This window comes from Hippocampus bargibanti, linkage group LG15 (genome assembly GCF_051943395.1).
Source record: "Hippocampus bargibanti isolate YZ-2025 linkage group LG15, ASM5194339v1, whole genome shotgun sequence".
Taxonomy (NCBI): Eukaryota; Metazoa; Chordata; class Actinopteri; order Syngnathiformes; family Syngnathidae; genus Hippocampus; species Hippocampus bargibanti.
This window is the reverse complement of record NC_142748.1, coordinates 9487942-9509830: the sequence shown is the minus strand read 5'-3', so window position 1 is coordinate 9509830 and position 21889 is coordinate 9487942. Positions and strand designations below refer to the sequence as shown.

Genomic DNA, 21889 nt, shown 5'->3' with positions numbered 1-21889 from the left:
TTCATAAAGTACAGTAACCAACACATGCACGTGGAATTTGTCTACGGTAGTAAAAGCTGCACTCGTATCATCATAAACAAGGACGTGACAAATAAGTATGGAAGGATATCCCGTAATCTAAGTGTACCATCAATGACAGTAGATTTGGGTTATTGGTTAATGACGAAAGAGAAGAAGCTTGATTGATTTGATTGTCTGCACATGGATTGGTAGCACTTGCCTGAGGGTGGATGCAGGGAAAAGGTGGTGGGCAGGGTGCGTGGGGTTCAAATAGTATTTTCTGTGCCCTAACGGTCCATTGCCATTTTCTCCAAACCAAACAGTGGAGGAAGAATATAGGATTGATTCCATGACTGCAGTGTCGAACGTTCTTAGCAGGATAATGCTTCCTCAACAGCCTTCTGAGAGCGCGCAGGCTTTCTTATCTGCCTCACGACGGTGTACATGATCACAATGCGCCCTTTCAGGGATGTCAATAGATCAACGCTTACCAAGATGGGAGGCACAGGATCAAGAGCGTCTTTTTTTTGGCATGCATTAAGCTTTTCGACTTGTTATTCTATTGGTTTTTTTTGGAGGGCCATTTATCAAACCCACCGCCATCCCTGACCTCAATTGCAGCGGGAGTAGTAGAAATCAACGAGGTTCGTTGGGTGGATGTCAGAGTTTTTTTTTAAAGTGGAATAAATAACACTACATGGTGGCGAAAAGACATTTTATATTAAATATTCTTCCACTTCTGAGAAGGTTACAATCATGTTCAGGTTGGTGGATGAAGGTATGTATATGGGACAATGTTTCCACATTGGTATGCTATTTGAAAGTTTTTTTACATGATAAAATGATGCATCCATAAGTTAAAATGCAATCAATTTGTGATCTGATCTGCTTGGGAAAAATATTTGAAATAACAAAACAGCTTTCATTGACTCGGGTGCTTGCTTGCACCGGACAGACAGCCCCTAAAGTGAGTTAATTTCACCATGCCAAGAAAGATTGTGTCAGCATATAAATATATTCGTGTGTTTCGGGGCAAAGAATAATACAGATATGTTTGTATGATACCTGATAACGTTTATTTTGTGAATACATAATAATATAATACTGCAATTCACGGTAAAGTCAGCGACCCCTGGTGTCCGGTTGCTGAAATAACCATGGGGAATATATCTCAAGTGCATTGACAGCATAAAAAACTTCAACGAGAGGCCTTTTAAAAAGACGCAACAACATTTAAAAAGTGACGAATTGATCATAATCACCATGGAACGGGGACCCGAAAAAATGTTTTTTTGCGTACGACATCGCATACTGTATTGAAAGGTGACCTGGGCTCTAGGTTGACCTCAATTTCCTACTGTGACAAAACTGACTTCAAAATAAAACGACGAATCGTGTTTGGCGCACTGGACACTAAATGTCTGTAATGACCATCGAGATATATTGATAGTATAAATTTATAAATCAGATGTAGCGATGTTAGAGAGTGCTAAGCCTTAAAATACAGCTTCCCCTCCGACGAATGAGCCTTTAATGGTGAAACGCAACCGGATTTAGAAACACACCTCGAATTGGACAGGCTTTGTCATATCCGGATTATTGCTGCTGATTTTATGACCCGTATGTTTGTTTCCATTGGAGCGATTCTGTCATTACGGCGTAATTTTGTTATTTTTTGAGTTGTCATGTGGGTTTTTGGCTACGGATCGCTCATTTGGAAGGTGGACTTTCCTTACGAGGAGACGCGAATCGGTTACATTAATGGATTCAGTCGTCGCTTTTGGCAAGGCAGCACCGACCACCGCGGAGTACCAGGGAAAGTGAGTATGACGTCACATGTGCGTTACTACACGTCATATTGCATCATCGCACAAAAATCTCTAGTATGGCAAGATACTGTGGAAATAACACTTGTTTATTTTGACATCTGCGTGTCATTCGTAGAATATAAAACAATGTCATGGTCATAATTCAATTGCACTTGTCTATTACATTGCAATGACTCAACCAATTACTGAAAGAAATGGGAATTTGATTTTGAGAGACCATTGCTTTAAAAAAAACAAGTGCCTTACCTGACCACTTTTAGTTGATAAAGTTTAATTTTAACATTAGTTTCCTTTCAGTTGAAGTTAGCTGGTTTGTCAAGGATACTGCGAAAAAGTAATTAAAAAAGAAATTTAATTGCATAATTGACCTTTTCTTTTCACAGCCCGGTCGCGTGGTGACACTGGTGGAGGACCCCGAGGTAAGGCTACGGCAGCGAATCAAAATTAGCCGTGTGGAAATAAAACGGTTATTTAACAGAAATAGTTGGTCGGAAAAGTGAGCTTTTTGTCACAAAAGTAAAAAGTAGCCCAAATTTAAAGACATCCAATTATAAATACTGCAGTGAATATTTTGTTATTTTATCAGAAGAGCATCACGTTAGTCTTTCCACATTTGATTACAAGGCCGGACGTTTACGACATCAACTTCCTTTCACCTTTCCTATCATAGCAGATGAAGATTAATGAAACAACGCGTCGTTATACAGCCGTAAAACGCCAATTAGCGGCTGACGATCCTAACGTTTACTACCTTGTAAGCTGTCACTTGTACGAGCGCATCTTCTGACCCGAGCAGCATACAAAAGAGCTCCTTTGTCAAACTGCACCAAGGTCAAAAATAAAAAATAAAAGATGCTATCTCGTATCCCGCTGAAACGAAAGCGTGGATGACGCCTCATACTGCGACCTTGGATGGGAGATAATTTTTCCCACTCATCTGGGGGAGGCGATAACGCTTAGAAAATTTGCATTGAAGAGAGAAGCGATGCATATCTTTGAATATTGATGCATATAGTTGAGTAAGTTAGCCTTGCTTTTGCACGTCAAATCAAAAAATGGGAATAAGCGCAAATGTTTACACGCCTATTTATGATCACAATGAATCAGGGTCGCGTTTGGGGCGTGGCCTACAAGCTCCCCACCGGCCGGGAACAGGAAGTGAAGAGCCAACTAGACCATCGAGAAAAGGGGGGCTACCGCGCGATGGCCGTGGCTTTCAACCCTCGACCGCCATTGACGCCTCCGCCCTGCCAGACGCTACTTTACATCGGCTCGCAGGACAACCCCGACTATCTGGGCCCCGCCCCCTTGGAGGAGATAGCAAATCAGATCGTAGCCTCCACGGGGCCCAGCGGACGGAATACGGAGTATCTCTTTCAGCTGGCCGACGCCGTCAGGAACATCTTGCCCGAGGACGACGACACGCATTTGTTTGGCTTGGAGATGCTTGTACGCCAAAGACTAGAAGACGAGTCAACATAATTAGAAGAAGTCCACGATCCGCCATTTTTCCCCCCGGAGAACAAAAAAAAAAAAAAAAAAAAAAAAATCTCTAGATTTACTCGGATGTCAGGTTACTCAGTTTGAAAGCACTACTTTACGATACCACAATATTAGCCTCAGGGTTTTGCATGTGTTTCGTAATAGTGGCAAATAGAGCAAAGGTAAATTAGCTGCCTGAATGTGTTTTTCGAACCGCACCCTGAAAAGGCCCCAAAAAAATGGTTACAATCATCTGTATTACGCAAGTGTTTGTTCATACATGCAAAACAATAAATTAGTCTTACCTGGACGTCCGGTTTGAAACGGCGACTTTTCTTTTGCGAAGTTGAGCGCTTGAGCCAAACGGACTTTTCTGCAACATTGACTTAAAAGAGGAACATCTCTGGGCACAATTGCAGATCAATTTATTCAACAGTGTTATTTTGCAGATATCACATATGGATTTGACTATTTCTAAAAGTCATAATGATATATTGCAAAGCCGCTAACATTTTAGCAATGCTTAGTCATAAAAGTAACGTACACGATTGCAATGACCGTATTTTCTGCACTACTATAAGGCGCACCTAAAAGAAAATAATGTTTTTTCCTGCATGGAAAACCTTTGTCATTCATTGAAGGTGCACTTTATATTCCAGAAAATACAGTACTATAACATCCCTGGATACATATTTACAAAGCCAAATATTGACCTTAAGCAAACGGTTATGCTATGTTACAAATTGACTGATCTAAAGTCATTATTATTGTTTTTTTTTTTTTTTTTTAAGATGAACCCAAACCGGTTTTTCTTGTTACTGTTTTTGTCCCGTTCTTCGTCTGGTTAAGAAGGTGGCGGTTGAGTCAATGGGCAGCCTCCTAGCAGCAATGCACAATAGATATAACTTTAAAAAAAAAACATCGACCAAACCACACGGCAGTATTCACTTTTGTTTTTTTGTTTCTTTTTGCTCACTCAAGCGTAGTAGCACGGCGACACCAGCAAGTCGGTGAGAACCAGCAACTGATCGTCGGTGAAACGCTGCCGATGCTCCTGCCAGTTGTCGTGGTGCGTGCGGCGAAACTCCGATAAGGTTTTCTTCACCGTCATCTTTCAAAGCAAATAAATGACACGTCCGAAGGTTGAGAGATGCTTTTAAGGCTCTAACAGTCAAAAGCTCAGTCTTTCGAGCAACCCCCCCCCGTGTAGCGACGCTTGTTTTTAAGATAAAAAACTTAACAAGGGGAGGTTTTCATTTATTGATGCTAAAAGGCTAAGTGCAAGTTTTGGAATTAGCGTCACAGGCCGAGAGAAGGTGGAAATGAAACGCAGCCAGAGCACAAAATGGCGATCACAATGAGTCAAGATGTACTCATGACTTATAAATGGCTCGCGTTCATTTGAATAAAAGATCAACACAGAAACAGGCACCTCCAAACCCTTTTTTTGTTCTCTCTCCAGTGAAGGCTGTCTAAAATGTACTGAATTGTGTCGTGTTCACCATTTATTATTTAATCTCATTGATCACGTGTGCGTCTGAGACCCCCGGGCTCTCGACTGTCCTCAAGTGGCCCACCAAGTCACCGTCGCATGGCTGTTTTTTGACAAATGACTACCTCAATAGGCTGCGGGTCATTCAGGTGGTCACTCAGGTCCATGAGAATCTGCGGCATCCATTTGGGGACGTCGTAAGGACTGGATAGGATGCACGCGCTCAAGCCCAGCACTCCCGCGTGCCGACGCACCAAATCTGCAACAGAAAATGGTTCATTTTTATTCCTAAGCACCAATTTTGCTTCATCTCAGCTTTATCAATAAGATTCGGTTGAGAATTTTACCTGTATGTATCCAACTCATGGATCGCTAGCCTTCAAAAAGGTCGTTGACCTTTGACCGATAGCTCAAACTTGCGAAACGGATTGCGTACGTGCACGCGTGCGATTACCCGTGGAAGCCAGCTCTCCTCTGGCCTTGGATAGGCGAGTGTGACTCAGCGTTTGCAGTTGAGACTGCAGACTGCGATCCAGAGGGAAAAAGTGGCACTGCAGCAAACCGCTCAGGGTGGTGCCCGCCATGTCCCTCACCTGCACACAGAAGAGCAAATTGAGCTAAGAAAGTTCAAAAATTATTTTGTGAAGGGATTGAGGGCGCAGGGGGGACAACCTGAACGGGTTGCCAGGTGGCACACGTAACCATTTAGATTAAGATCAACACCTGCTGTCCAATGACTCAAGATGAGAAAGCAAAGCCATTTTTATTGCATTGAATATTTAAAATAATGACATAAAAATATAATGAAATATGAAAATAACATCACCTCGAGTTGCTCGTCCAGCAGCAGACGCATCACCATCTTGCGGATGCGCTGCACCTCCACGGGCACGCTGAGCAGCGTGAATAAGTTGGAGAAGACGGTAATCTGTAGGTAGGTCAGCACCGAGTGGCGCGCGTGCCACGACCTGCTGCCGGCCATCTGTAAGAGCACACGTCGACGCGCACAGGGTTAGCGTTGGCAAAGAGAAACCACGAATCGCCTCGTGTGTTCGTGTAGAACACCTTCAAATGTCTAAGCATGTTAAGGGGTGAAGAACAAGGCCGTTTTCGGCCAGCTAAAAGACGCATAATTCATAAGATCATCAGATGGAATATTGTATCGTGGTTCATACGTGTTCACATATAAAATGGAGGACATATGTCACGTTTGTGACATCGTGTGAAAACGGCAAAGTATCAAAGCTAGAGGTCAAGATCATGATTTTTTAACATTCTAGCACCTTCTTTAACTCATTCGCTGCCATTCCCTAATTGATTCGGGAATTGAAAAATGTGACGCCATTCCCGAATTTGCTCCGGTTTTGTTTTTTCTTGCCGAAACAGCGGTGGTCAGACCTCGGGCAATGTTTTTCCCCTTCCACGAAGGGGCAGCATTTGCCTTTTGTCCATGTTAGCACTTTGTTACAGCTTCAACTGTGCGTTATATAAACCAATATGTAGTATTTATTGCATTGTATTTTGGACATCTGCCCTCATTTCAATCTCAAATAACTCCAGATCCATATAATTTAGGAATTAACAGTTTTTTTTTTCTGATCAAAGAAGAGAGTCTCAGCTTTCTTACGCTGTATTGAATGTTGATGTAGTCCTAAAACTCAATATTCTACAAGTCCTGCAATTTGAGTGATAATGACAAAAACCCTGGCACTGGAGTGGACACATTTTTTTGCACATCATCTAGCAGTGAATGAGTTAAGAGCATTTCAACTTGATGTCACTTTTCTATTAGGACACTGAACACATAATAAGAGGACATTAAAAAGTTCGACATACAAGATTTCGAGCATTATTATCATCATTCAAATGTATTTAAAATCTAGCGTAAATTTAATCGCATAAAAAAGATAAACTGGCACGTGTTGAGTGACCTCTTCCAGGGCTGCCAAGACGAGAGGGATGTGTTGCGTATAGAGCAGGCCCTGGGACATCAGAGAAAGGCATGTGCGAGCGTCCTGTTTCATCTCATCATAACTCTCATCAATCTCCACCGGGGCAATCTGCGGGAGAGCGGGGCGAGAGACAAAGGGAACGACAGGCAGAATGAGAAAAAGAGCGAGAGTGAAAGAGGTACGCAAAGGTAGGGCGACAGCAGCGTGGCAGCGTGGTGAGTAAATGAAGAGAGAAATGGAGTCTAATGGCCAAGTAAGATGGAGTGGGTAATAACGCCGCACCGGGGGACTTTTTTGCGGGTGTGTGCGTGCACGTTTTTACCTTGAAGAGCAGAGGCAGGAGTTGAAGTTGCTGATGAACAGGCGTGGTGAAAGTCCGCCCGGCGCTCGCCATAAGCCATTTCAGAACTAAAAAAAAAAGAAAAAAAGAGTCACATGCATGCACATACACACAATGAAAAGCAATTTTAATCGAGTAAAGCTGCCACGGTGACCTCACCGTGGACGCCTTTGCCACAGTAAGACATTTATCATCATTTTACAAAGCAACAATTGAGTTAACGGCAGTCGAACGTAGTTGTTTGGACTTATTTACGTTTTGTTTTTTCCCCCGTGCCGTAAATATGAATTCGGATGTTCTCTTAAAAAGTAGCATTTTTTATTACATTTTATTAAAAAAAAGTAGCATTTCTTATTAAATGTTAAACCTGGATCATATTTTTGTAAGATTTCCACCTGATATTCTGTAATTTTTATGTTGTTTTTGCTCAGTTTTGCGAGACGCAAAATCAGTATTCGTACCGGTTTTGAGCAGCTTGACAGCCTGCGTGCGCTCGTCGGCGTTCTCGGGGGCGTTCTCCTCGTGTACGTGGTTGTGGATCTCAGCCTGGGACGTGAGGGGCTTGAGCCGCTCCAGCACCCGCTCGACGAAGTCGGCCACGTGGGGGGAGGAGGTGGGATGCGTATGGGGCAGGGCCACGTCCATCATGAAGATGTAGGTCAGGACACTAGAGGGAGGAGGCGGGACAAAAAAAGAACGTTCAGACAGACAGAAAAATGACTATTTTTGCCTTTTAATCAAATGTCCTTGTTGAATCTGCGTCCGTAGTTGCCGTTTTACCTGCCGATGCGTTCGCGTACGTTCTTGTACACTTGCGTGAGTTTCGGTTCCAGGTAAGTCAGGAGCCTGTGCAGGAGTTCCGACACTCGCCATTGCTGCTGTGCCAGGCCTCCTTGAAGCACGTACAGCAGACTGAGAGGCACAAACACGAGGTTACAAATGTCAAAATAAAACGCAACGACCACGCAAACGAGTCAAACACCTCGCGTCTCGGAAAGAGCTCCCTTCGCCGATGAGCAGCGTCTCCATCAGCAACTCGAATAGCCAGTGGAGCTTCCTCGGGTCGCGACCTTCCTATGGATCCGCAAACGCATTTCAGGGTTATATTTCTTGGCATTAAAATGAAGAAAAGTTTTTTGTCCTCACGCATGCGGTGGCGATGCAGGTGCCCCAATCGGTGTACGTTTCCACTGTGATGTTGGTCAACGCCATCTTGATCAGCGGGCACAAAACGCTCCACATCTTGTCCACCTACACACAAACAAAATTGATATTGAGGTGTCTTCTCAAATGGAAGTTATTAATTAATTCACAACCAGATCATGTGCAAAAATGTCTCAACTCTATTTTTTTATAAGTTTTTGTCATTGTCACTCCAATTCCAGGACCCAAAGAATATTGAGTTTTAGGACTACGTCAACATTCAACGCAGCATAAGAAACCTTAGATGATCTTCTTTCATCAGAAAATAAGGGTCTTGAGTTATATAAGCTTGAAATAGGGGCAGATGTACAAAATACAATACAATGCAAAACATACATATTGATTTATATAGCGCTTTAACAACAGCTGAAGCTGTAACAAAGTGCTAACGTGGACAAAAGGCAAATGCTGCCCCCTTGTGGAAGGGAAAAACCAGAGGTCAGAGGTCTGACAAGCGTGTCATCGCCACCCTCGGCAATAAAATAAAAACAAAACTCGAACAAATTTGTCACACTTTTCAATTCCTGAATAAATTTGGGAACAGCAGCTAATAAGTTAAACAAGGTGCTAGCTTGAGTTTCATGTTTAACTATATTCAATCTTTAAATATTTACTCATATCAAATCTATTTGCCAATTTCCAATATGTGGAACAATTCGGTTCGGTTGTGCGACAATTGTGTGCATTGCCTTGCTGAAACTCCACAGCTTGCTGCCTCTGATGAGCCCGGCGGCGATTTCGCAAACGCAGTGCTGCGAGCTTTCGTGAGGGTCGGCGGCCAGCTGCTCCAAACGAGGCCACATCAGCGGTAGGAAGACGTCGCCGTAGTTGCGAAACAGGCCCTGTCGATCAATAATCAGCAAAGGTCACTCGATGTCCAGGCCTCGATCCAAATTACCAGTTGTACCTTAAAGAGATAAAAGCGTCGCGGGTTGAAGCTGTCTTTTCCTTTGCGTTCTTCCAGGGAGAGGAAATCCATAAGCTGATCGATAAACTCCGGATCGGAGAAATATTCAAAGATGATCTTTTCTGCCTAAAAAAATAAAAGAAACAATAATAAGAAGGAGAATTATGAGACATTTTTTTCCTGCTTGATATGGGAGCGTGCGTACCTCGTTCATCTCTTCATAAGGGAGGTCATCTTTGAGTTGATGCGAAGGAGCGTAGATCAGAATTTCTCTAGAAAGGACAAAGTAAACATAAAAAAAAATAGAGTCAACATAAAAAGTGATAACAATGATTTTTGCCAATATGATGCATCTCTTTTCGGTTAACTAAAAGTTTATTTTGAAAAGACTTCCAAAATATAAACAGATATTGATATATCCCCCGGTGTATTTAATTTTTAAAGACACAATTCCAGTTTAACCTAATTTTTCCAAATCTTTATAGAAATTGTTGATATTTTATTTGTATTTTATTTTGTTAGTCCCCCAAAAAACAGTGGCCATGCATTTTTAACGGGTGCGTGGACTTTTTATAACTCTTTTGAGATAACAAAACCAAGGCACAAGACGTGGACGAGACGTTATCCTGTCTGGTGGGGGTTTAAGAAGCGAGGATGAATGAATGAAAAAGTCCATTCGTCAGCAAGTTGCCCGCGAACGGGGACAGGAAGTAGCCCTCCCCGTTCTCGTCTTATCTGGGCCAGGCTGTAAGTCATGCAGTCAGGCTTATAATATCTAGGCCGGGCCATGCGACAGCTCCCATTTCATTAGCGCGGCGTCGCCGTTAAAAACACATCAACCTTCCCCCGCCGTTGATTCCTGTCTGCCCCAAACCGTCTATCAAGATGGCCGCCGGCGGTTTCTTTCTCACCTCGGCCACGAGTAGTATCCCACGTGCGTTTTCTCCACGTGCAGCTGCGACTCCCACGTCTTCTCGTCTTGCGGCAGGTCAGATGCGCGGTACTGCAGCCAGCCGTTTGACTGGCGGTCCCCGGCCCACATGCCCTCCGGGTCCCCCACGTCGTCTGCGTGCAGAAATTAAGACGCTAGCTATACGTCTGTGTAAGCTCTCAGTAAGATTTCTTCATCTGTACTTCTTTGAATGTATCGGACATTTTGCTTCTTATTCAAGAGGCTTCGTCAGCGAACAAAAATGTTGCTGGTAGTTTTGGCCCTATATATATATATATATATATATATATATATATATATATATATATATATATATATATATATATATATATATATATATATATATATATATATATATATATACACCTACTGTCCAAAGGTGGCGGTGCCAGACCTCAGCTATTATTGGTTGCTTGTGATATAAATGTCTACACTCTTTCCTAGCACTGTCATATTTATACGTCTGAGGTCTGCCTCGAAGGGGCGTGGCTTCGTGTGATGTGAGTTTTTTCACGCTCAATGTGCGTTTAACTGAACAGCGGGCGACTCACTAATGTCGGACGACTTGATTGCTATTTTCTTCCTTGGTCTTTTGAGCTGTTTCAGGATACCCGCCACTGCCAATATTGCCACCTGGGAGAGAAAGGACATCATACTGAATATAAAACTATAATTCACAGTTCCTATTCACAAATTCCACGATTTTTATTTGTTACGATCCCATTTAAAATGTTCTAAGAACTACAGCAGACCTTGCGTATGCTGATGGAGTCGTGTATGAGGCCCTGCGTGAAATAGAGGACGGCGTCCGGCGGTAGCAGGTGGTCATCCCTCAGCAGAAGTGACAGCAAGTCCGCGGCCGTGTGCTCAAATTTCCACGGTCTACAGCGCCGGATAGGAAAAGAGAAGTCATTGCGTATGCATTTAGTCGAAAAAGTTTAAAAACTGCTGTTTTGGGGTATCACACATTAATGGGCATCAATTCACTTACAGCTCTCGGTCTTCAAGGCAGTCCAAAAGGTCATTTACGAGCTTTTCATATTTCCTGAAAAAGCCAATAATGTTTTGTTATTAACAATATCAGGGGTGTCAAAGTCATTTTTTTTGCCACGGGCCACATTGTAGTTTCAGTTTCCTCTTGGGAAACCATCAGAATGTTTCATCTCCTCCACATACAGTAAAGTCTCGTTATATCGATATTCAAGGGAGTCCGAAATAGTATCGATATAACCGGGACTATCGATATATCCGATATCGATATAACGAGACTTTACTGTATTACATACAGAACGCGCAGCAAATTAATGAATAACTAGTTTTTCAATCTGAAGTCACAAATAATGACTATTATTGTGATTTACATTGGACAATTTTAAATTTTGGTTCGGACATTAACAAGCGTTATGGAATTTTACACGTTAGATATGCTTTGGCGGGCCGAATAAAATGATGTGGCGGGCCAGATTTGGCCCCCAGGCTTTGACTTTGACACCTGTGAACAATATGATAACATTTTGTCCCTGTGTGAAATTTTCGTCCTACCTCGCATTAACAACATTTCTGATTTGTTGTCGTTGAAGCCCCTCCTTCAGCTCCTCCACCGAAGGCGCCGACAAAGTCTGCGACGCCGCCATATTCTTGGCGATCTCCACGCAGCTCTCGGATACCTGAACAAGACGCTTTAGTAAGATAAGCTACAAAGAAACGCCATGAGAAATCGGTTCGCTCACGGTGAAAAAGATGCCGATGGTATCGTGCTGCCGATGGATCCGGTCGACGATGTCGTCCAGGAGTTGGCCAACGGAGTGCTCGTCCAAGGTGGTGGCGGGCGACAGTCCGCAACGGACGAGCGCCGGCCACACGGCCCCCACGCAGTCCCAGTCGCGCAGGCTCGCCAAACACATGCCGCTGTGCGCCAACAACAGGCAGTAAAGAGCTCCCTGAGGGGCCAATTGGGGTTAGAAACAACCCCCAAAAAACCAAAACACCAAACCGGAAAGATGACACGCGTGTGAGCTTAAACCTTGAATTGCTGCTGCGCGCCGGCAGCGTGTTGCGGTGATAAAAGTTGCACAATTCGGGGAATCACGTCTCGGTATGAGAAGCTGTAGGTTCCCAGCGCGGTGGTCAGCACGTTTTGGGCTCTGCTGCGTACCTGACGGGGGATTCCGATTAATAAATGAAGCTAAAATATACATTAAAATGAATTCTGTACGCATGCGTGCAGGTTGTACCTGGCTGTAAGTGCTAGTTGACAGCAATAGTAGATCGCTCAGAAGCTCTTGGTGGATTTCTTTGTATTCGCTGCCCTCCACCACCAGCGTTCTCATCTTTTAATAAAAAAAGGAAAATATTTGACAGTCATATAATCAAATCCAACCATTAACATGAAATATGACTTTTGATGGCATCTTTGTTGACCTCATGCTGCAGCAAGACCCGGTCGATGAGCAGCGCCCGAATGTGCTGCTTCTGCCCGAAAAGCTGTGCAGAAACAAACAACCAAAAAAAGTGTTAGTTTGCCGTTAAAATGCATTGATGACAGATTTCCTCAGTATGAAAGCTAACCCGGTTTTCCATTGACTTCTTGACCAGCGTGAAGCTCTTCCAGCGGGCGTCAAACTCCTTTTTGTGAGTGCCTCGGAAAAACAGGACGTCGCTGATGATCTGTGGTCACCAGCCGTCAAAAGAGTTGATCAGAATTTTAGTGTAGAGAACACAGAGAAATTTTCTTTAGTGGACCTTCGACATAGATTAGTGCACAGGTGTCAAAGTCGAGGCCCGCGGCCCAAATCTGGACCACCACATCATTTTATTCGGCCCGCGAAAGCAAAACAGGAAATTCCATGATGCTCGCTAAAGTCCAAACTAAAATGTTAAATTGTCCAATGTAAACAACAATAACAGTCATTATTTTTTACTTCAAATGTGTAAACTAGTTATTCATTAATTTGTTGTGTACACTATATGTAATATGTGGAGGGACTGAAACATTCTAATGGCCTCCTTAAATTCATAACGGCCCCCGAGAGGAAACCGTAACGACAATGCAGCCTGTGGCAAAAAAAGATTTTGACACCCTGGGCTGAGTGAATCAAAATACAGGTAACATCCGACTTACGACCAGATTGACTTATGACCACTCGTACTTATGACCACGACCTCCAGACCGTATTTTTAAAATTTTAACTCTACGCCTGGCACCGTGACATGTACGACAATTTTGGCCACCCAGCATCTCACTCTCGCACAGCAATCGACCGTGTGATGGCACCAGAGTTTGCGAGTCATTTAGCCTCCGAGTCGCAATTCAACATTTTGAATGGGTTTTGACTTACGACCATTTTTAATTATGACCACTTGGTCGAGACGGAACTCGGTCGCAAGTCGGATGTTACCTTTATATAATTTAAAGGGATGTAATAACAAACAAATCACCTTAATGATGACAAATAGTGACTTGATGTCATCCTCTGTGTGCTCCAGGATGTGATCTGATTTGTGAGAAAAGGAAGTTCACGTCAAGCTAGCACGCACGGCGCGCACGAGTGTGTTTTTGTCCACGCGGGTAGTTCACTTACGCAGAAGCAGCCTCATGGTGCAGCAGATCGACTCTCGATAGTTCTCGCGTAAATCATCTATATGAGCGAAAAATTGCGAAAAATGAGTACGGTCGCACGGGATCGGCCGTCCTGATTTGCACTGTTTGTTCTTTCTCACCGTACTTCACCCCCATGTGGAGTTTGAACTCCCCCAGGTTGACCATGGAGGGCACTCTGAAGGCAGGCGGAGAATAAGAAGCGTGCATCTGAGGCCATGCTTGTGTTTTAAGTGTGCGCGTCGGCATGGCGATGACTCACAGGTCGGCGACGTGAGGTCCATTCAGAGGGGGCAGCAAGCTGCCCGCCCCGAGGAGGCAATGCTGCACGATGGCAAGGCTCTGCAGCAGTTCCTCCCTGTGGACAAGGACACGAATTACACACATTACAAGAATTCGAGCACTGGGAACATTTTCAAAATAGATCACTTCAGCTACACATTGATTGTTATATTTTTCAAAATGGACGCCATCTTGGACTTCTTGTCCAAGATTGCCGAGTAGGCCGCCGTCAGCAAGTGCTATCACGAGCGTTGCTTTTTGGTTGTTTTTGCGGGATTTTTTGACACTGAGTTGTTGTGCGTCATGTGGAATGAATACAGATCATTTTTCAGCATTTTTGGCTACGGAATTCATCAAAAAGGAGACTGCGGAGCGGTTGCACCTTTTCAGCAGCGCAACTATGCCAGCACTGTTTTTGATTTGAGAAGAATGTCAGTGCCATTTGACTGTCATCGCTCTGAAATGTACTGCGAGACTAATAATCTTGTGTTTACACACCTGCTCATCGGCTGGTTTCCCGAGACGTGGCCCCCGATTCGACCCAGTTCGGGTTTCAGCAAGCGGAACAGGAGTTGGAAAACAAAGTTCTCCTCCTCCGGGCTGGGAACGTGCCAGCACAGACCTAAAGCCGCAATATCACCGGGCCGACCCCAATCCTGGACAAAAACAACCATCAACTATAAGCGCTTTGTTATGATCACCAATCATAATCAATCAGCGGGCGATCGACCCACCCGAACCGGAAGGTCGTCGGGGAAGCCGCCTGCCGTGCTTCGATACTCGGTGGGGTAGATGAGCGAGAGCGAACGCAGCGTGTGCTCCAGCAGGACCGAAGCCAGCGCGTAGGCCCGTTTGCAGCGCAGTCGCACGCACGTGGTCAAGACGCGCTCCAGCTCGCCGCCGTACTTCAGCAGCTGCTCGCCGTCCACGCGGGTCACCTGGAAAAGCGCACAGGAGTAATAAAACACAACAGAGATGGTAACAATATGTTCTGCTTAGCCACAATATGGCTGAAATTTACGAAACTTTCAGCAGAGATAAAAGATGATCTGTTTGCATGCCCAAGGGCGACACATCTGCCTCGCATACGCACGCACTCACCTCAGATAGCAACTGGAGGTTCCACAGGAGCTCCTTATCAAGCTCCTCTTCACCCCGGAGATCTTCATCTAAACAAATGTACAAACTCTGATGAGTTTTTGCTACTTTTTGCTGAGCGATCTAATGACCGATTTATCAAGAGGGTGTTTCATTAAATTGTATACTTATTAGATATTCTGACACAGCAGTGAGACAATGGGCGGAAATGTCTAATTTGTACTCTGCCGGCGCAAAAATGCATTTCCAATTAAAAAAATAATAATAGTTGCATGCCATATTGAGCGAACAGTACTTTTACAATTGCATTTATTTATTTATTTTGGCTCAAACAATGAACTTGTGTTAAAGCAGACTTGAGTCAAAGCCAGCGAGTGCTGATATTGACCAATCATATTTGCCAATAAGCATACATTAACAAAAAAGCTTTATCTAATTCATATACACGTAACATCCGTCTTGCGACCAGTTCGACTTACGACCACCCGTACTTCTGACCACGACCTCCAGACTCTATTTTTTTTTTTTTATTCTACACCTGCCGCCACAATGCGCTAGCAGGTCGGCAACGTGTATCGACATTTTGGACAGCCAGCATCTCACTCTCACACAGCAATCGACTGCGTGATGGCACCAGAAAGGGGGGGTTGGGAGTCATTTAGCCTCTGAGTCTCTATGCAACATTTTGAATGGATTTTGACTTATGACCATTTCGACTTACGACCACTTGGTCGGAACGGAACTCGGTTGTAAGTCGGATGTTACCTGTATATACACATATAGCGGATATTAAAAAAAAGGAAATACAATGTCATACTGACTGTTAGTAATTTGGAAAATGAGGCTGCAGCAATGCGGGACAAAGAGCCGAAGAGATTCAGCAGGATGACACTGAAAACGCAGAACGATAATGAGATGCACAAGAAGAAGAAAAAAAGCATCAGTCAACAAAACAGGAAGTAAATGGAATAGAAAAGTCTGGAACATAAGTAAAGTGTTGGAAATGCGCCACGAAAACATGCGTGCACACAGACAGACACTCAAACCCACCTTCGCGGCCGCTCTGCACATGTCGGCCACCATCCTGCCCGACACGCATGTCTCGAAGATGTTGGAGGTGGCAAAGTTGTACACTTTCTGCAGGGCCACCTAACATGGCAAGACAGAAAAAATGTCAGATGTTCCACTCTCCGTGTGTGTGTGTCTGTGTGTCTTACCATGTAGATGTCCGTGGAGCACTGCGTGAGGACGGTGCTGACGGTGGAGGACAGGCCCAGTTCCACCAGGCTCTCCAGCTGGGTCCGGGTGTCCGTCTCCGTGTCGTGCCGCGTTTGCTCCAGGGTGCTGCTGTCGATCACAGCAAAGCATCTGCACAAGGGAGGGAAAAAAATGGCCGATTTGGGTTTGGTGGCTCGAGATAACAAACAAGTGTTTGATTTGATGCTACCTGTCCAGAAATTGCAGGACAAAGTCTTCAAATTCGGCGGAAGCAAAACACAGATCTTTTTCCATCTGAATAGAAGAAGAAAGACGCGTCTGTGATTTCTTTTGTAAGCTTATATCTTGAATTGATGGCGATGAAAGTTAAGCGGTCGCGAAAAGGCCTACCTGTGAAAGATGGCCGTGTCGCTCTGGTGCTGACGAACAGTCAACCAAAGGCACCAACGTGGTGAACGTGGTGATGAACTGGAAGGTTATCTAGAAAGCGGCAGCCGGAGTCAACAACCTCGCGTTCAATTCCAAATCCAACGCGGTCGCTCACCATACACTTGCTAAAGTCATTGGGGTCCACGCCCTGCAGAGAGCCCATGAGCAGCGGCAGCACGTGGGCGCGGCCTTCCGGGTAGTGCTCGCTGGGGGTCACCAGGCTACGCGCCATGCCGATCATGCAGCCCAGCGTGGCGGTGAGGGCGTGGGGCTCCGTCAGGGTCTCCATCGCCGCGTACGTTCTGCAAAAAGCAAGAATGAATCGGGTTGCGTTTCGGTAAAAGTACGAATTTGACAGCGGGACCCGGAGCCTCACTTCTCCAGCACAGGCGGAATGGCCAGTTGTGGTGCAAGGAGGGCCAAGTTCTGCAGGGCGAAGGCGCCATCCGTGCTGCCGGTCTTACTGCACATCAAATTACAGTCCATTATATGGGGCGAGGGGCACTAAAGGTAACATCCGAGTTACGACCGGGTTCCGTTCGGACAAAACGGTCGTAAGTCAAGCAGTCGTAAGCCGAAATCCATTCAAAATGGCCAACGTGATGTTTACACGACAGGATAGTATATGATGTCAATCTGTTGTTTTTAAGCATCGTTTTCTATTGAATACTACTATATACCAAACTGTTTCCAGTTCATTTATAAATGTTATACTTACCTTTTAGTGTGTCGTTTTTATAATTTTATGTTGAAAAATCGCTCTCCTGCTAACGACCAGAAGAGGTCGCCCGACACGCACGCTCGGACTCGGAAAGCAGTGTTTAGTACTACAGGAGATGGTATCTGCACTGTATTGAGTGCAGTCACGCAGTAGATTGTTGTGTGAGTGTGTGACGTGCTAGCTGGCCAAAATGGAAGTACCGGTTCGCCTCGGCGTTGCGGTGCCAGGCGTAGAATTTAAATTAAAAAGGGTCTGGCGGTCGTGGTCGTAAGTATGGGTGGTCGTAACTCAGATGTTAGCGGTATATTTAATTTTCAATGACTGCAAAATTGCACCGTACCTGAACATGGCCAGCAGCGCAGCACCTGTGAGGCTGCGCGTGAACTCCTGCAGGTCCTCGTCGGTCAACCGCTGACTTTCGGGCACCGGCGTGATCCAACCGGGGGCGGCGTGACGTTCCCGATGCGCCCGGCGCACCACGCTCGCCGGCAGACGCTGGAGCAGGCGCATGAGGCGACACTGTTTGAGCACAGACACGCTCAATCAGCTAAGCTTTGAGTAAATCGAACCGGAGTAAGAATTAACAATTTGAAAGTGAGCTGGATGCTAACCTGCCAGCGACCGTGATTGGAAGGATGATAAAAGGAGGCCATGCTGTTAAACAGGAGGGTCAACTCTTTCTGAGCGTGATTTCCTGGTCCACCCTTGCACATCAGAAAAAATAAATACATCAGAAAAAATAGGAACCAAGGCTGACCATGAATAGTGAACATATTTGTAACATAATTTGATTGCACCCAGTTCGCTTTTATGAAGGATGATAAATTCAGAGAAGACCAATCAGAGGATTAAAATGGCTGCCGATTCCTGAAGGAACCTGGTTTTGCACATTTACATTTGCACAGTATACAGTTGACTGTTTTATTTTGTGCTCAGAATATCTTGTTTTCTATTCTTTCACCCCCATCACATCCCCTTTCAATTGCTGCTGTGGACTGCAAATTTCCCCATTGTGGAATTCTGATTCTAATTAATTTGATCAGCACTTAGTAGTGGATTAATCCAATGAAAAATTCAACGCGATAATACCAGCAGGGCCGTGATCCACAGCGCCAGGTGTCCGATGTCGTAGGAGTTGGTCAGGTAGCGCAGACCCGCCATGTGGCTGACGCCCACGGGGAGGTTCAAACTGCGCAAGATCCTGGTGAAGATCTAAACGCACAAAAAAAACAAAAAAAAAAAAACGGATGGAACCATATGCGATGAGTGCATGATTCTAATCAAAAACTTACTGTAGGGATGTAAGGGGTCCAATCCACATAGCCGATGTTGTCATTGGCGAGGCGAGCGAAAAGGTTCACTAAATGCTGCAAGGAGAAAAAAAACAGAAGATGACTCAATTTCAAGGAACATAAAAAGCGATGTGATTCATGGCTCAAATAACGGAAATGTTTTCAGAGGCCTGGCGCGATTACGGGGAAGAAATGAGCACATCAATCGTAAGCAATATGAATATGAATATCACATTTGCACATAAACGAGACGAGCGTGCACAAGCGTGGGTTTTTTTTTGTCTCACCCCTTCCCAGCTCGACTGATTCTGCACCGACAGCCAAAATTCCATCAACTCGTCAAACCATAGCCTGGAAAACGGACAAGGAAATATTCAATCAAATGTTGTGATTTCCCATCAAGGCAAAGTCAAAACCATCCTACTAAATTTGACCAGAAAAGTGAAGAAAAAAAGAAGGTTGGAAGATATTTTGAGAGAACTGAATATGAAAATGAGTGTAAGCAAAGCGAAACCCACCGAAAACCTTGCTCGTGTTCCTCGGGAGGCATGATGGTGGGCAAGAAGAGCTCCATGGTGCTAATGGCCTTCTGCATGATCGAATCGAACACACACAGCAGGGGGCGCCACTCCTCCAGCATCTCCTTGGTGGAGGACGCTGGGAAGTACCTAGAAGAAGACATGGACTGGACCGCTGAAGGCCATACTAAAAGACTCCCAAGGGTGATCAACACAAAAACTTACGGTCTGCAACTTTTGACCAAAGCCTTCAGGATGTGTTCCACTGAACTGTAAACAAAGACCACGCCCATTTGAGTCGAAAAGACCACGCCCATTTGAGTGGAATAAAACGGCAAAAAACACCAACGCCGGCGTGTCATTTCATGAACAGTCCACGCGACTCACTTGGGGAACCAGACGAGTCCCAGATGTTCTGTTTTGGAGTGGACCACCTTCTCATAGAGCTGGTGGAGCGGTCGCCATGGCAATTTGAGGTCATCTCTTGAAAGCAGTTCCTTTTTCCTGGTTTGGACAGGAAAATTGTTAATCCTTCGCTGAACCTTATATTATTCAAAACTTCCAAGTTTTTGGCAATTCTCGCCATGTATAAACGTCCAAGTCAGCGACGGAGTACCTTGATGAATTCAATGTAAAATTTAAAGGAGGGGAAAAATGTCATTTACCGTACGTATTCGAGTATAACGCGCAATATTTTCTCCCTAAAAAAGAGCTCAAAGTTTGGGTGCGCGTTATAAATGAGGCCTGGGAAAAGAATACCATATATATTTAATGCTTTATCCCTTCCAGGAGGGGGAAGCATTTCCATGGCTATTCTCCATAGTCGCTGTTGTTAAGGTTCAGTTTTGATTCTCGGAAAGACCCGTATCATGCAAATTCCTTTTTTTATTGTTGATTAGCATTTCTTTAGCTACGCTTCATTTCCTTTCCTCGCACACACTGAAACGCGAGTTAAGCATTGCTATTTTGCACAATTACCAACACCAAAAGTGAAACCAAAAATTTTATACCGATTACGCGTTATACTCAAATAAATACGATATATGAAATCCTTCATAAATAGCTTGCCAGAGACACCACCATTTTTGTCCAGCAAATGAGGAGCAGACGCTCTTTGGGAAGATTTGGAAAAATAACCCATAACAAGGCGGCAAAGCAATGGACAAAAATATAACAGCCATCTTTCTCCTGCGATCCGGGGTTTGGTTCAATTGAGACATTGACATTTACGTGAAGCTGCGATGACAGAGTGATGGATGTGGTCGTCGTGGCAACAACCTCGAGACAAAGGCCAAGTGATGAATGTTGACATGGCACTAGCATCTGATTTAATGGGTATCGTTGCGTGGGCAAAAAGATCGCCCTGGAGACAAGTCACTTTAGAGCAGTGGGTGGGCCAACGTTGGTGCTCATTTTCAGAATTGACCAATAGGTTATATGAACATTTGTGAATTTATAATTATTTGTAGACGAAATGTGGACGTGCGGAGCACGTTTCTGACACCCACTTGAGAAGCTGAATAAGTAGACGGGCGTAGCTCTGCATCATGTGCGGCTCCAGACCAGGCAGAGTCACCAACTCATAGAGCATCTTGATGAAAAGAACGTGGTCGTCCTTGCTGAAACGTCGGCCGTAGAGCTTTAGGAACCTGCGGGGATGAGAAAGTTTGGTGAGGTGAGTTAGTCAGGTGCCCGCTAAGCCATATTGTGAAAGATGACGTTCAAACACAACACTGTCATTATTTTGGGCAGATTAAGAGAATCATATTTGGGAAATGTAAAAATGGCCGTCATGACAATAATAATCAGAAATGGTAAAAATTACAATAACGTGGAACTTATTTAAGGTCAAGAGTTTGTTGGCAAGCTCTTCCCCTTTAACTATTCTGAGTTTGGTCACTTACGACATGAGTTTCTTGCACCAGAAGGACACCCCAGGCCAAAGCTCCCGCAAGAGGACAGCTCTGGACAGATTTGACTTGATGTCCACCAAAAGCTCCGAGGCCTCTCGGTCCAACTGATCGGAGTACGGCAGCAATCCATTGTAGACGAGCTCCTTCTGAGGAACTAACGCAGATGACTCGGCGGAAAGTGTACCATCCACCGTCATATCTGTATATTTGCCACGGAGAGAAGAACCGAAGTGTTGTCATGGAAGCGCTTTGCAAAATGGGACGAGTTAATCCACGCAGACTCACGGGGCGGAAGTGTGTCACGGCTAATTGAATTGCTTAAAGCCAGTTGGAGGCCGTCATTTCCGCATTGACGCGCAGCTGACCCACCACAGCCAGTGTTGCGCCATCCCCAATGCGTCATGACGCACGACCCCTCTGCCCCAAAACACCCAAACTCCACAACCATAAGGCCAAAGGCGACAAATGTGTTATAAATATATAATAAAATAAAAACAGAGTGCATAAAACTGTCCCGATTGTGTTTCTATTGTATTTTTTGAACGTTTTTTTTTGTATTTTTGGAACGAAACATGACAATGTATGCTTCTATCTCACTACGTCTAATATTGTCGTCAACAAATCAAACTTTTAACATAGTATTACAAGACCAAAGAGTCAATT

General features: G+C 44.6%; 2 protein-coding genes across 2 annotated transcripts; one reads left to right on the top strand and one right to left on the bottom strand.

Moving 5' to 3' along the window:
- Window positions 1-1421: 1421 nt before the first annotated feature.
- chac2 (ChaC glutathione specific gamma-glutamylcyclotransferase 2) lies at window positions 1422-3621 on the top strand. Its single transcript, XM_089015780.1, has 3 exons — window positions 1422-1820; window positions 2213-2248; window positions 2937-3621. Exons 1-3 carry the CDS (start codon window positions 1686-1688, stop codon window positions 3309-3311), a joined length of 546 nt encoding a protein of 181 aa, XP_088871906.1. The 5' UTR covers window positions 1422-1685; the 3' UTR covers window positions 3312-3621.
- A 421-nt stretch (window positions 3622-4042) lies between these two features.
- On the bottom strand, window positions 4043-21538 carry LOC148887661 (proteasome activator complex subunit 4B-like). The gene is made up of 48 exons (XM_089015773.1): window positions 21218-21538; window positions 20822-20962; window positions 19701-19817; window positions 19539-19583; window positions 19314-19463; window positions 19083-19146; window positions 18796-18870; window positions 18593-18715; window positions 18115-18207; window positions 17844-18022; window positions 17159-17245; window positions 16898-17084; window positions 16744-16833; window positions 16583-16647; window positions 16353-16503; window positions 16186-16284; window positions 15957-16026; window positions 15139-15206; window positions 14772-14975; window positions 14536-14693; window positions 14018-14113; window positions 13878-13933; window positions 13739-13795; window positions 13596-13651; window positions 12726-12824; window positions 12579-12641; window positions 12392-12487; window positions 12181-12312; window positions 11888-12097; window positions 11700-11824; window positions 11149-11202; window positions 10910-11039; window positions 10709-10790; window positions 10117-10270; window positions 9411-9477; window positions 9206-9331; window positions 8988-9140; window positions 8242-8346; window positions 8078-8169; window positions 7876-8007; window positions 7557-7762; window positions 7078-7163; window positions 6735-6863; window positions 5630-5785; window positions 5258-5396; window positions 4929-5062; window positions 4288-4422; window positions 4043-4190 (listed from the first exon to the last, which is right to left on the bottom strand). The coding sequence occupies exons 1-47, from the start codon at window positions 21421-21423 to the stop codon at window positions 4288-4290; spliced, it is 5442 nt and encodes a 1813-aa protein (XP_088871899.1). The 5' UTR covers window positions 21424-21538; the 3' UTR covers window positions 4043-4190.
- Window positions 21539-21889: the final 351 nt, after the last annotated feature.

Bases quoted from the DNA above. Each gene is read 5' to 3' on its own strand.
- chac2 (XM_089015780.1), top strand. From the start codon at position 1,686: ATGTGGGTTTTTGGCTACGGATCGCTCATTTGGAAGGTGGACTTTCCT. The intron at 1,821-2,212 runs GTGAGTATGACG...TTCTTTTCACAG, and splicing joins ACCGCGGAGTACCAGGGAAA to CCCGGTCGCGTGGTGACACT. The intron at 2,249-2,936 runs GTAAGGCTACGG...ACAATGAATCAG, and splicing joins CACTGGTGGAGGACCCCGAG to GGTCGCGTTTGGGGCGTGGC.
- LOC148887661 (XM_089015773.1), bottom strand. From the start codon at position 21,423: ATGACGGTGGATGGTACACTTTCCGCCGAGTCATCTGCGTTAGTTCCT. The intron at 14,114-14,535 runs GTGTGTAAACAC...CCTTGTCCACAG, and splicing joins GGAAACCAGCCGATGAGCAG to GGAGGAACTGCTGCAGAGCC. The intron at 5,063-5,257 runs GTAATCGCACGC...TTTCTGTTGCAG, and splicing joins AGGAGAGCTGGCTTCCACGG to ATTTGGTGCGTCGGCACGCG.